This window comes from Prionailurus viverrinus, chromosome C2 (genome assembly GCF_022837055.1).
Source record: "Prionailurus viverrinus isolate Anna chromosome C2, UM_Priviv_1.0, whole genome shotgun sequence".
NCBI lineage: Eukaryota > Metazoa > Chordata > Mammalia > Carnivora > Felidae > Prionailurus > Prionailurus viverrinus.
This window is the reverse complement of record NC_062569.1, coordinates 153,476,164-153,490,499: the sequence shown is the minus strand read 5'-3', so window position 1 is coordinate 153,490,499 and position 14,336 is coordinate 153,476,164. Positions and strand designations below refer to the sequence as shown.

At 39.8% G+C, this 14,336-nt stretch overlaps 1 protein-coding gene across 1 annotated transcript in view; it reads left to right on the top strand.

Annotated features, from left to right (window-relative positions):
• BRWD1 (bromodomain and WD repeat domain containing 1) overlaps positions 1-14,336 on the top strand; it is a 131,173-nt gene that overhangs the window by 82,047 nt on the left and 34,790 nt on the right. Inside the window, exons 23-32 of the mRNA XM_047874501.1 lie at positions 1,667-1,856; positions 3,498-3,623; positions 3,718-3,825; positions 6,019-6,143; positions 6,774-6,856; positions 10,194-10,305; positions 10,888-10,949; positions 11,682-11,837; positions 12,293-12,413; positions 13,866-13,991. Coding sequence (XP_047730457.1) covers positions 1,667-1,856; positions 3,498-3,623; positions 3,718-3,825; positions 6,019-6,143; positions 6,774-6,856; positions 10,194-10,305; positions 10,888-10,949; positions 11,682-11,837; positions 12,293-12,413; positions 13,866-13,991 — 1,209 coding nt within the window. The remainder of the gene's footprint in view (positions 1-1,666; positions 1,857-3,497; positions 3,624-3,717; positions 3,826-6,018; positions 6,144-6,773; positions 6,857-10,193; positions 10,306-10,887; positions 10,950-11,681; positions 11,838-12,292; positions 12,414-13,865; positions 13,992-14,336) is intronic.

Here is a 14,336-nt window from a genome sequence, read left to right as displayed (position 1 = left end):
AAGCCCCATGTCAGGCTCACTGCGTCCTTGCAGAGCCTGCTTGGGATCCTTTGTACCCGCCTCCTCCTTTCTCCTCCCCTGCTTGTGCTCTCTCTCTGTCTCTTTAAAAAAACAAAAAAAAATTAAAGAAGAAGAGAACTGGATTAACAGCTGTGTGTATAGAAAGTTTTTTGGGTATGTTGGACTGTACACATTTGAGCCCACAGTGTACAATGTAGTCTTGGGCTGTAGTCATAAAGAGCAGTATCGAGAATGTATGTGGTAAGACCATCATTCTATTTACTGTCAGTTATTGCATGTGTGGACCTCTAGTTTTGGGATCCAGATTTCATGGGACCCAGATGTTAACATCTGTTCCTCCTTTTGGTAAATAAAATGTCAAGTTCACCTTGGCAGATGCTCGTGCCAGAAACCTGGACATCTTTCTCTCTTCACAGCAGAGCCATCACCAGGTCTAGAAAAGCGTCCCTTCTGAATAGGACTCAATCTTATTTCTGTTCCTATGGATGCTGTGCCGGTCTAGACCACCATACAATACTCCCTTTTTCCTGTCGTGACTTTTTTTATTCTGTTATGATTGAGGGGCTGGAGTGATTTTTAGAACCCTTGTCTATTTTTTTTATAAATTTAATTGTGAAATATGAAATATACATAACAGAATTTACCATCTTAACCATTTTTAACTGTATATTTCAGTAACATTAAGTACATTCATACTGTTGTGCACCCAGTCTCCAGAACTCGTTGCAAAATTGAGAGTGTGTACGCATTAAACAGGGATTCTCCGCTTCCCGCCCCTCCCCTGGCAACCTCTGTTCTGCTTTCTAGCTCTGTCATCATTGTCTTTTAATTCAGCTTCTCTTGAATTTTATTGTACAAAGCAGGTGCTCTTACAATTTTTCTAAATAGCTCTTTTTAAATAAACTGCTCTTGGAAATGTGCATGTGAGCGTGAGTGTGTTTTATTGAGCCTGAGAGGTGTGTGGTTGGCCAGTGGTGGTCTCAGTGGAGCCCTTTATCCTGCTTTCTTTCCTGCATTTGCTGAAGCTGGTGGTGGCAGGGGCTCATTTTCTAGATCTTGTTTCCTGTTTGACTCTGCTGCTGCTCTGGACTGGGCCGGGACCACTTCCTCTCTTGGATCTTTCGTCCTGTTCAGGAAAGTCCCCCTCTTGGCAAGGAACTCTGACCACTTCCAGCTTTCTATCTGCTGTGGCTACACTTTCCTTGGGATTCTCAGTGTGTTCACTAATGGTTTTTCATTCCAGTTAGAATTTTAGTCTATTCCCGAGTCACCTTTCACTTGGGGGAGGGGGGCCTACTCTTACGGTTCTGCATGACCTCTACTGTTTCCATAATTACATTCCCATCTTCTGAAAGGGGAATTGTTGGTGGGCTCTAAATGTTGTCTTCCATGAGGTTTCCTCTATATTATACTTAAAACAAAAAATTCCTCAGGCTTACATCCTTTCCTAATTTCCAGTGTCTCTGTCTCTTCCTCATGATCTCTGGTCATTTCAGTATTTGCTGATGGTGAAGGCAGATTGTTCAAGTTGAATCTTCCCAGGATCCTTCCTTCCCTCCTCTTCATCTCTTAAGGTTATGTGATTAAATTGCCATTAGGGCTTAGATTCTGGTTCCCTACAACACATACTGCTTTTCTTTCCTAGTGACTCATCATCTAGATACTCTGACTGGACAGCTGATGCAGGCATCAATTTGCAGCCTCCTTTACGAACGTCATCACGTCGACGAGTTACCCGCTTTTGCAGTAGTTCAGAGGATGAAATGTCTACTGAGAATTTATCTCCTCCAAAAAGGAGACGAAAGAGAAAGAAAGAAAATAAGCCTAAAAAAGAGGTAAGAGAAGTATATCTTTAAAACATCTATTTACGCTTTCTATCAAGTGTTTCTGTCCATATTTAGAAATTAAAAGTCTTAGGGAGATTGGAGATTTTATATACTATTGACACTGTTAAGTCTTCAAGACTCAAATGTAAAATGCAAATTTGTATTTGGAAAAGCCACTTTCTTCTGGAGGCTTCTCTATCGAATCTGCCCCAAATTGGCGGTGGCACCGGCTCCTTCCTCAGTCTGACACGGTAAGGGGGAGGGAGCTCTATTGTGCTCAGAATCCCACAACTCTTTATTTTCTCCTGTTAATTTCAACACCAGAACTATACTTCAGGGCATTTTAGGGCACTTTCTTCTTGTTTCCTCTGTCATTGCCTTGTTTCCCAGTTACATCTGCCACGTTCTCTTTCATTTGGCACGTTCACAAGCAGGAGTACTTGTGATGTTCCTATTTCTTATCATATGTTCAGTGTTCATGTCGTGCAAGTAACAGTCATTATTTTTTTAAAATTTTTTTTTCAACGTTTTTTATTTATTTTTGGGACAGAGAGAGACAGAGCATGAACGGGGGAGGGGCAGAGAGAGAGGGAGACACAGAATCGGAAACAGGCTCCAGGCTCTGAGCCATCAGCCCAGAGCCTGACGCGGGGCTCGAACTCACGGACCGCGAGATCGTGACCTGGCTGAAGTCGGACGCTTAACCGACGGCGCCACCCAGGCGCCCCAGTAACAGTCATTATTTAAAGATGCCACGTCTTTGTATTCCTCACGTATTGCTGTGTCACAGACCATCCTGAATCTTAGCTCCTTACAGCAACAGACATGTATTCCTGTTTGGTGGGTCAAGAATCTGGGGGCTGAAAAGCTAGGTGAGTTTTGGTTCCCAAGGTCACAGTTATCACACTGGTTGGAGCTACAGCTGTCTGAACGTATAACTGGAGCTGCCTGATCTTCTTTGAACCCTATTCAGTTGGGGAGTTGGCTGTAGACCCAGCTACTCACCACATGGGCCCCTCTAAAGAGCTGCTTCGGCATCTGTATGACATGGTGGCCGACATTCCCTAGGTTAGGTGATCCAGAGGTGTCAGCAGGGGTAAGCCTTAATGCCTGTGACAGCTTTGTCTTAGAAGCCTCTTGTCACTTCTCTCTTACTCTGTTTGAGTGGAGCGGTTGTGGGCTGCACCTATGGAAGAGATGAGGAGGATCAAAGAGTTTGTTGGCACATTTTAAAGTCACCTGTCTTAAAACCTCAAATCAAGAGGAGTCTCCCTGTGATGAGTAGTCGACGGTGAAATTCAGAATGGTCTCTCGGCAGAGCAGGCTGGCTGTCGAAGAGGATTTAGGTTGGAAAGGAGCCCCCTTCCATAGGATGTCAAGTGTTATGAAGAGTCTATTAGAAATCCGGGAGAGGCTAGATGAGTGCCGGGGGAACCTGCACTGCTTTCACCAGTGGCCCACAATGTACACGCTCCCGTGTGTGTGAAGGAACCAAATACGTATGCCGTTTAAAAACTGATCATTAGGCGACGTGCCCATTCTCATTTGACATAGCATTTCTCACTTGGTGAAGTTTCTTTTGTTTGTCAATCAAACCACGCCCTCATGCCCTTTCTGTTGTACTGGACTTTGTTCTCATCCCCTTGGCAGAGCTTGCGGAGGATGACTCCGGTGGAGCTTGCAAATATGGAACATTTATATGAATTTCACCCTCCCGTGTGGATAACGGACACCACACTTCGAAAGTCTCCTTTTGTTCCTCAGATGGGTGATGAGGTGAGAGTAGTAAAATTTAGAAATGGGAATATGGACCACAAGATAGTATTTTACCCTTAGGTTTTAATTTATTTTTAAATGTATACTTTTGTAGGTAATCTATTTTCGACAGGGTCACGAAGCTTATATTGAGGCTGTCAGAAGAAATAACATTTATGAACTGAACCCTAATAAGGAGCCATGGAGAAAAATGGATCTTAGGGTAAGATGATCATATTATTAAGCCATTAAACATCTAGCACTGTATAGTTAAATTATTTATAAATCCATTAAAAATAAACCTTCTGGAGGTATATTTCATTACTGTCTTTTTGACTGCCTACTTAAAAACATTTCTGCTGTTACCTTCCTAAGCCTTGGGATCCAGCAGAAAGACCTGTTTGTCAGTGGATGGTCTTCATGTATTGCTGATTGGTGTATAAAATTATAAGTGTGTTCGTCACTCAGGAAGGCAGCTTGGTAGTATATATCATTATTGTTAAAATGTGTGTATCTGGGACATATATTCAAAAGAAGTGGCAGCTTTTCAAAAGAGGAAATACAAATTGGAAAAGAAGTTGAACCGCGTGCACAATAGACTAGTCTGTTGGAAAAGCTTTAGCTCCCCTATACTTAACCAGTTAAATAAAAAAAAAAAATTTTTTTTTAAGCAGTGAAAGAAAAAAACCCCACATTTTAGCAAGTAGCAAAGATTTTGGTTTGTTACCAGTTACTCACATTGGTGACAGGACAGGGTATATGAAACAGCCCGGGCTTTGTAGAGGCTATCTTGGCGATTGGAATTGAAACTGGAAAATATTCAGATGTTTTAAAATCTGTGACTTTATTTGCGGTGATTTAGGAAGCAACTGGAAGTGCATGTGAATTTATGAGCAAGACAATTCCATATCCCTGTTTATAAAAACAAAAATTAGAAAAAGTCCATGTATCCTACAGTACTGAATGGATCAAGTCATGGTACCTTTTGCAGAGTTGACTATGGTATGAAGCCCACTGTGTAATTGAGGCTTTTAAAATACTTGAGTGAATGACTGTTAAATTTTTATAATTTATTACTAAGAGAAAAAATGGGATGTGAAATGTTGTTTGTGGTTATGGTAATAAAAACTTGCAGACATGTAGTCAACCAGAATAAATACATCAAAATGTCAATGGTGATTATGTATGGAATAGCATTGCCGTTGATTTTTTTTTTTATTCTTTGTATTTTATATGTTTTTGATACTTTTAGTAATTATTAGAAGGTAAAAACAACTATCTTAGCAAAGATAGCCATTTTTTTTCTTCTTCTTCTTCTTTAAGTTTATTTATTGATTTTGAGAGAGGGAGAGAGAGAGAAGCCCAAGCAGGCTCTCTGCTGTCAGCACAGATCCCGATGTGGGGCTAAATCCCACGAACAGTGAGATCATGAGTAGGAGTCGGACATTTAAGGGACCGAGCCACCCAGGCACTCCCAAAGATAGCTGTTCTTAACTCTCCTTCAACTTAGTGGCTCTCCGTCTTGAATTTGGCTTACCATATGCTCTGATTTATTTAGGTCTGTTTCACTTATCACTGAGTTGATCCTCATTATTCACAGATTCCATATTTGTCATTTTGCCTACTAGCTGCGTGTTATTTGTAACCCCAAATCAATGCTCAGGGTGCTTTCTGGTCATTTGCAAACACACACACAGTGGCAAAAAATTTGATTTCCCTGACCGGCCTGTTACCTCCTGAGGTCGAGCGAGGTGATACCTTCTTGTTTGAGCTCTCACATCATAAATAAGTGTCCTTCTCACGATCTATTGAATGCAACATAAATAACTTTAGTATTTTTATGCTTTTTGTTGGTGACTTACTGTTTAACATAGCCCCCGAGTGTGATGCTTTAAAGTGCTCTGCTGTGTTACTCAGTACAAGAAGGTGATGATGTGCTTTCTGGAGAGAACACCTGTGTTAGATAAACTTTAGGCATGAGTGAGAAGTCCTTTTGGCTGTTGAGTTCAGTGCTAATGAATCAACAGCATCTTCAATGAGATGTCTTTACACAGAGACACACATAAAACAAGATGATGTATCTCTAGGAAGAGAACAGAGCCAGAAAGAAATTCACATTATTCACAGTAATCGTCTTTAGATATTGTGCTGATCAGTGACTCTTATGTTCCTTCTTAACACTTTGTGGTATGTTTTCTAAAGTGAGTATATTCCTTATGTTTGAAACAGTATTAAATGTCTATCCTGAAAAAGATGTGAAGATTAATTTTAGCAAAAATGATTTAATCACTGTTAACTTGGAAACCTGACTTATAAGTTGACTTAATGTGGCAATACGTGGAGATTTATAGTCTTGAGAAGTTGCTTTATTTTAACCATTTTAAACATTGCATTCTTTAAAAAATATCTGTTAAAGGATCAAGAGTTGGTCAAAATAGTTGGAATACGATACGAGGTTGGGCCCCCTACGCTCTGTTGCCTCAAACTAGCATTTATAGATCCTGCAACTGGAAAACTTTTGGACAAATCTTTCTCTATTAGGTATGTGTTACTCTTTTTTTTTTTATGGAATTGTTTAAATTTAGATGTTTCCTCTTGCTGATCAGCATGTCCCTCATAACTGCGGGGTAAATAGTGGAGCACTATGGACAGCCTGAGGCGGGAGTTGAGGTGCTCATAGCTGGGAGTAAAAGTAGTGTGCTGTAGCAACAATTAGGCATTGGCATGTTTATGCCTTTTTCCATGCCACTAATGTGTGGAGAACTCTGGCCTGTAGGGGAATTTGTGTCTGTCTTTGTTTTTGAGAAAATGTTAGAATAAATGATTTGCTAAATGTGTGCTGTCCATTATGGTGACCCTTAGCCACACGTGGCTCTTGAGCTCTTGAAATGTGGCCGATTTCAATGGAGTGTGATGTACACACTGGATTTTGAAGGCTTGGTATGAAGAAAAAGTAATGTAAGGTATCTCGTTATTTTGTATTGATAACATGGTGAAACCGTGTTTAGGGTACATGGGATAAATTAATTTTACTAGTTTCTCTACTTTTTTTAATAAGGCTAGTCAGAAAAAAATTAGAAATGCAGCTCCCATCCTGTTTCTTTGGGACATTGTTGCTTTAGACTGTAACCTGCTGCTCAGGGAGTTTAATAATCTTTTATTTCTGTTTAGATACCATGATATGCCGGATGTCATTGACTTTCTTGTACTGCGTCAATTTTATGATGAAGCAAGACAGAGGAATTGGCAGTCTTGTAAGTCTGTTCTTACTGAGTTTCATACACCGTTAGAAAATGATCTCTCCGTTTATTGGCCTATTTTTTTGTTGTGGTGCTGCTTGTTATGGTGGATGCAAACATGTGAATTCTGGAAAGAAATAGAAGTGCCTGGAAAGTATTTTTTGCTTTACTGCTTCTTCATAAGGACTGTTAGCCAAGCAGCATTTCTTGTGGGGATTGTTTCTTATGCGTTGACTGTATGTTAGGGGTGAACTTTTATATCCTTTCACATGTCCACAGTCTGCATTTTTTTCTATCTTTACTGTGACTGGTATAATTCACAAAGTTATCTTATGATCTAAAACAATCAGGAAATTGAAAAATAATGCAAATTACTTCTAATCTGCATTGTAAATAATGCAGCCACTTAGGAGAGTTCATTTGCCTTTGAGCAGTTTTGGTCTCTTATTAGGAATAGTAAGTTTTAGGCTCTGTCGTCTAGTGTACACGTTTGTAAATGATGTTAAGGCCTCATTAATTTTCCTAGTTGTTGCTGCTTTTTTCTACAAGTACTACAAATAGGTAAATTTTCGACAAATTCCCTGAGTCATCCCTATTTGAAATGAAAGATTGTTGGAGAACGTGGCTGTTCTTAGTGGACTATTTTTAACGGTAATACCCACACAAATAGTCAGGACTGTTTGGGGACTAAAGGAAATTTTTCTTGAAGAAAAACATCTAGCCATACACAGAAACAACCAAGACCAAACTCCAGTCATCTGGAATGTGCCGGAGTTAAGGTCGATAGCCAAATCCTGAAGAACTTCAAAGTTTCGCATCTGTTCTGTTTATCCAACACCCATGACGTCTAAGTTGGAAGCTCTCATTTTGTTCCGCCCACACGTGCATCCAGAAATTGTTTTAAACTCCTGTTCTCTGTAGCTGAGCTCTAGAGGTGGATTCCCACTTGCCTCTTGAAATTTAGTGCCTTTGTTTTATTTTTGTGATTGGGAAATTAATGTACCAGATCTTTTAATTAATTCAATTTTGCCCCCCCCCCCCCCATGAAATCTGACCGATTCTCTCGAAGTTTGAGCAGTGTCAGTAAAGGAAGTTGCTTAATCCTGATTTTATTGCGTGAAGAACTTTACTAAGCATGTTTATTCTACTCTTGAATAGGCAAAATCAGTTTTGTTTTTTTTTAATTCTTAAGGAAAAGCCAGGTTTTACCTTCAGAAAAGTGATCTCTTAAGGCTCCTTTTAATTTAAAGTGTTATCTTACAGTGAAAAATACTTTTATCTAAACCGAAAGTATCTTCTAGTTGTTTTGTTTTTGAATTCTTTTTTTTTAAGTTTATGTTTGAGGGGCGCCTGGGTGGCTCAGTTGGTTAAGTGTCTGACTTTGGCTCAGGTCATGATCTTGGGGTCCGTGAGTTCGAGCCCCGTGTCGGGCTGTCCTGACAGCTCAGAGCCCGGAGCCTGTTTCAGATTCTGTGTCTCCCTCTCTCTGACCCTCCCTCGTTCATGCTCTGTCTCTCTCTGTCTCAAAAATAAATAAACGGTAAAAAAAAAAATTTTAAAGTTTATGTTTGAAAGAGAGAGAGAGAGCGAGGGGAGGGGCAGAGAGAGGGAGAGGGAGGATCCCAAGCAGGCTTCATGCTGTTCACGCAGAGCCCAACGCGGGGCTCCACCTCACAAACTGCGGGATCACGACCTGAGCCGAGATCAAGTGTCCCACCCAGGTGTTCCTCTTCTAGTTTTAGATAAATAGGGAAGGAAAGTATTATAAAGTTGGTTCTTGGTATCAAAAACTGGCTTTTTTTTTTTTTTAAGTTTATCTATTTGTTTTGAGAGAGAGAGAGCAAGTGGGAGAGGAGCAGAGATAGAGGAAGAATCTTAAGCAGGTTCCACGCTCAGCACGGAGCCGGACGTGGGGCTCGATCCCGCAGCCCTGGGATCATGACCTGAGCTGAAATCAAGAGTCTGACTGAGCACCCAGGCGTCCTGGGTTTCTAGTGACTTTGAAAAATATAAAATGTACATAAAAGTCATGTTTATGTGAATTTAAAAATATTTTAAGAACCTCAAAACATGCAGCTCCAGTAGTGATACTGCTGTTGTTTTCAGTTTTAGAGAATTCCGTGGAAGCATACTTTGTTAGTACTCTTTGTGGGTATTTTATTACGTAAATATTCTCTTTCTGAGGAGTGAAATACAGCTTTAATTTTGATGGATACCATTTCTGTCAAACCTTCCTTGAAAGCAGAATTGCTAATCTACCAAGGAATTGTTAGTGGTGGCTAAGCAACTTTTTTTGTTACTGGTTTTGTTTTGAGAAAGGTGGAATGGATGGAAGGGAAGAGGTGGGGTTATGACAGCAGTCTGTTCCTTTTGTAACATGAAATCGAGCTCACCTACAATGTGTTCCTCTAGAAGGGATGCCGTTGTAGGGTACACAGACGACTACTGGAGTCAGTTGGAGTATTCTGTACAGTTACTTTGGTTTGTGGATGGAGCCCTCCTAAGATCTACTTCCTGCTTCTACATATCCTCCTGAGATAAAGGGATATGTGGGTGTTTAATTCTTTTTTTTATTAAAAAATTTTTTTAATGTTTATTTTATTTTTGAGAGAGAGAGAGAGTGAGAGCGAGCAGAGGAGGGTCAGAGAGAGAGGGAGACACAGAATCCAAAGCAGTCTCCAGGCTCTGAGCTGTCAGCACAGAGCCCCATGAGGGGCTTGAACTCACAAACTGTGAGATCATGACCTGAGCCGACGTTGGACGCTTAACTGACTGAGCCACCCAGGCGCCCCTAATTCTTTTAAGTAATAAAGTATGTAAGCATATCCTAGGGTATATCTAGAACTGATTTTTAATGTGAAGTCTTAAGAATTAAAATTCTGTTTTATGTGGAAATATTTATATAGGGAGAGCTTTAGAATAATCATGGATTCTAGTCATACTTTTATAATATGTTTTATTCAGGAAGTACATGTTTCAGAGGTATTTAATATACTTATTAAGCAAGTATATTTTGATCATATACATCGTTGTAGAAGATTATTGAGTTTTGTTAAGCTTTGTTCTTTGTTCCATGTTGTAAAATGTGGTCGAACCTATTTTGGGGAAATGTTTGGATCCAGTAAACAACAGAATCCAGTCAGAAGCATGTTAGTCTATTTCACTGTATGGTTATACACCGTCAGTAAATTACTCGGTGTGACATTGTATCTTTTTACATTTATTGCTGAAGATTGCTGGAAAGTGGGGAAGGATGGCTGATTTTAAGATAAAAAAAGTAATTTCTTTTTTTATCTGTATCATGGTATTTTATAAATTAAAAATGTGTCTCAGACTTGGTCATCTTTTATAGGTGATAGGTTCCGTTCTATCATTGATGATGCTTGGTGGTTTGGAACAGTGCTAAGTCAAGAGCCATATCAGCCGCAGTACCCTGATAGTCATTTCCAGTGCTACATCGTTAGGTCTGTATGCAGTTGAAATGAATTCTCTACAGACATTCGTTCATTGTGGTGGGTGGTTTTATGAATAATATGTTTCAGGTGAAAGACCATGATTTAGTCTGTCATTGAGTCCTGTCTGTCATCCCCATGCAGTGTCTCTCGCACGCCCTGGCTGCTTCCCGTTCACCAGGTTCTCCTTGCCTCCCTGGTCCCATTTCTGTAGCCTCCTAATAGTTCCTAGTTGAGGAGCACATATTACGTCATTTCCCCTGTTCAAGGAAATCGTTGCTGCTTTTCCATCGGCTGTGGAATAAAGTCACATTTTGAAGTGTGGCATTCAAGGCTTCACAGGGTTGTTGAGTTTTTTCCACCTACCCTGGGTACAAGCCACACAGGACTTCTGACTTTGTCTTTGAACATTTTTAATGCTTTCTTTTTCTCATAATGTATTCTCCTAAAAAAAATCTTACGGTTAATATTTAAACTTTCATTGCTACAATAAGGTTTTCACATTTTATTTTTGTTTACTCTTTTGTGGATACCTAGTTATTAGCCACAAGTTGTTTTTATGAGAGGCTAACTGGACTTTTGGTTTTTTAATAGGTGGGACAATACTGAAATTGAAAAACTTAGCCCATGGGACATGGAACCAATTCCTGATAATGGTATATGATTTTTTTTTTTTAAGTTTTAGCAGAAACTATTAAAAAAAATTTTTTTTAAACATTTATTTTTGAGAGACAGAGGGAGAGGGAGGGCCAGAGAGAGGGAGAGAATCCCAAGCAGGCTCCACGCTGTGAGCGCAGAACCTGATGCAGAACTCAGACTCATGAACCATGAGATCATGATCTGATTCGAAATCAAGAGTCGGATATTTAACTGACTGAGTTACCCAGGAGCCCCATGGTATATCATTTTTAAATAATGAAAATATTTTACCTGTTTTCAGTAACTGTGAGATTTACTAACCCCCCACAGAATTAATATGAATCGGGCTGATTAATTCTTATCCTAGGCTTCAAGTTTGATGCTGACTGCATTTTAATAGCCCATTATCATTTCTTACATAATCCTGGCTAGTCGTTTTGTAGCATTTCTCTCCGTTTGGGCTTGTTTCATATTTACTCATTATCCAGGGTTTGCATTTCTGGTGCTAGTGTTAGAGATGTGGTATATGGTCCTCAGTGCATCATATCATGAGGCACATGATGTCCATTTGTCCTATTAATGGGGGTGTTAACTTTCATCATGTGACTTAGGTGGTGTCCCAGGTTTCTCCACTATAAAACCAGTGCTTTTTCCTTTGTAGTGTCTGGTTTAGGAGTTTTGACAACTTAAGTATAATATATATTTGGTTAATTATTTTTCTTTCTTGTTCTTTGGAATGGAATTTATAGTTGACCCACCTGAAGAGTTAGGAGCTAGTATTTCTGTCACTTCCGATGAGCTAGAGAAATTACTCTACAAACCTCAAGATGGTGAATGGGGCCAGAAATCGAGAGATGAAGAATGTGAACGAATTATTAGTGGTATAGACCAACTTTTGAATCTTGGTAAGTTTTTAGTGTGGAATGTTTCATGTTCAAGTTTTCCTTTCCTCAAAGGTATTTTTTTTTTTTTAATGTTTATTTAATTTTGAGAGACAGAGAGTAGGAGTGGGGGAGGAGCAGAGAGAGAGGGAGACATAGAATCTGAAGCAGGCTCCAGTCTCCAGGCTCTGAGTGGTCAGCACAGAGCCTGACGTGGGTCTTGAACCCAGGGACCATGAGATCACGACCTGAGCCGAAGTCAGCCACTCAATCGACCGAGCCACCCAGGCGCCCCTCCACAAAAGTATTTTAAAAGCGCAGCAAACTTTGGTGGCATTCTTCACTACAGTTTCTACTTGCTCCTTTTTGTTTGGGCCTGCATTGTTAAACGTGGCTCTATTTTTGAGGAATTTGCAGAGAAATAATCTCCTGTGGGTAATCAATTTATCGATGAAAATGTTTTGTGTCTGCCTTCACAGACATAGCAGCGGCTTTCGCAGGGCCAGTTGATCTCTGTACGTACCCGAAGTATTGCACCGTAGTAGCTTATCCAACCGACCTCTACACGATTCGAATGAGGCTCGTTAATCGATTCTACAGGTTAGTAGAAAACTCCTTTCACAATAGTTTGAAAAGGTGTTTGGTCATCCTGAGTGGAGTGAATGGAAGTGGTGGTTGATCGTGACAGTGGTGGAGTGGGGGCTGATGCACGCTGTTTTCTGTTTCACTCTCTTTCATTATAGTGATCTTGTGGTCTTCTGTGGTAAGACACTGTTCGATGTTGGAGAGGTGTCGGATTAAAAAAAATTCCACGTGGGGCGCCTGGGTGGCTCAGTCGGTTAAGCGTCCAACTTCAGCTCAGGTCATGATCTCGCAGTCCGTGAGTTCGAGCCCCGCGTCAGGCTCTGGGCTGATGGCTCAGAGCCTGGAGCCTACTTCAGATTCTGTGTCTCCCTCTCTCTCAGCCCCTCCCCTGTTCATGCTCTGTCTCTCTCTGTCTCAAAAATAAACGTTACAAAAAATTAAAAAAAATAAAATAAAATAAAAAAAATTCCACGTGCTTGTTACAAATTATGTTAAGTAGTTAGACATCATTTATTTGCATGTTATTCCTATTTAGCAGCTTGATTTTAAAAATAAAGTGGAATTTTAAAAATTGGCCTTTGAAAGATTGATTCCCCAGAGTCATCAGCTTTTTATCTTTGGCTTCTAGAGCACTGATAACTATAAAATTTCCTATTCTCAGTGATTTTTAAATTTTTTAAAAAAAATTTATTTACTTATTTATTTATTTATTGCTTATTTATTTCTGAGTGAGAGAGAGAGAGAGAGACAGAGAGAGAGACAGAGAGCTTGTGGGGAAGGGGCTGAGAGAGAAGGAGACATAGAATCCAGGGAGACACAGGCTCCAGGCTCCGAGCTGTCAGCACAGAGCCCGATGGGCTCGAACTCATGAACTGTGAGATCATGCCCTGAGCGGAAGTCCTGAGCTTTACCGACTGAGCTACCCACGTGCCCTGATTCTCAGTGATTTTTTTAAATTTTAAGTAATTGATAGTATTTTATTTGTTACAATTCATCTACTTTGAGAAATTACCATTTCAAAAAACTGACTTCTTACATTGATGGTGTACTTTATCTCTGTAGCCAGACATGGGAATGTGCATTTGTTCAGAAACCACTTTGCCAGGTTACTCTCTTAGGATTGATGATATTTAACACCTTTTCTTCTTTGAGTCTCAGTAGCTTCCGTTGTGCCTGTAGACACTGTGCAAGGGAGGGTTGCTCCAGGCTGCTCTGGATGTGATGAAGTGAACTGTTAAGATTTTTGGTCTTTAATTGTATTCTCTGTGGTTTAGCTTCCAGTATAATTGCTTATGGTTATGATCAGGTTGAGAGCATTAGAAGGTTATTCATTGTAACTTTGCACTTAGGATTTAATATATTAATACATGCTGGCTTAACGTGCTGGGATTTTTTTTTTTTTTTAACAACCTGGTTTCTGTGTTTTTGTTTTCTGAGCTCTAAATTGCCTACTTTTTTGTTTTGAAGGAGGCTATCTGCATTAGTTTGGGAAGTCAGATACATAGAACATAATGCCAGGACATTTAATGAGCCTGAAAGTGTAATTGCAAGATCAGCTAAGAAGATAACTGACCAACTTTTAAAATTTATCAAGTAAGTTATCTCCTATTATAGATGTGGAAAGTGGCTTTGCATAGCTGTACCTCTTGCAGCCATCTAGTTCTTAATTTTTGCTCTCTGAATTACACCCTTTTATTAATATGCTATGTTAAATAACATTTCTGTACATATTTATTGTGATGATTACTTTTAGTAAAGGCATGAAAAATAGAACAATCCAATGTTTTCTGCTTTTTATTTTATTTATTTATTTTTTTAAATTTTTTTTTTCAACGTTTTTATTTATTTTTGGGACACAGAGAGACAGAGCATGAACGGGGGAGGGGCAGAGAGAGAGAGGGAGACACAGAATCGGAAACAGGCTCCAGGCTCTGAGCC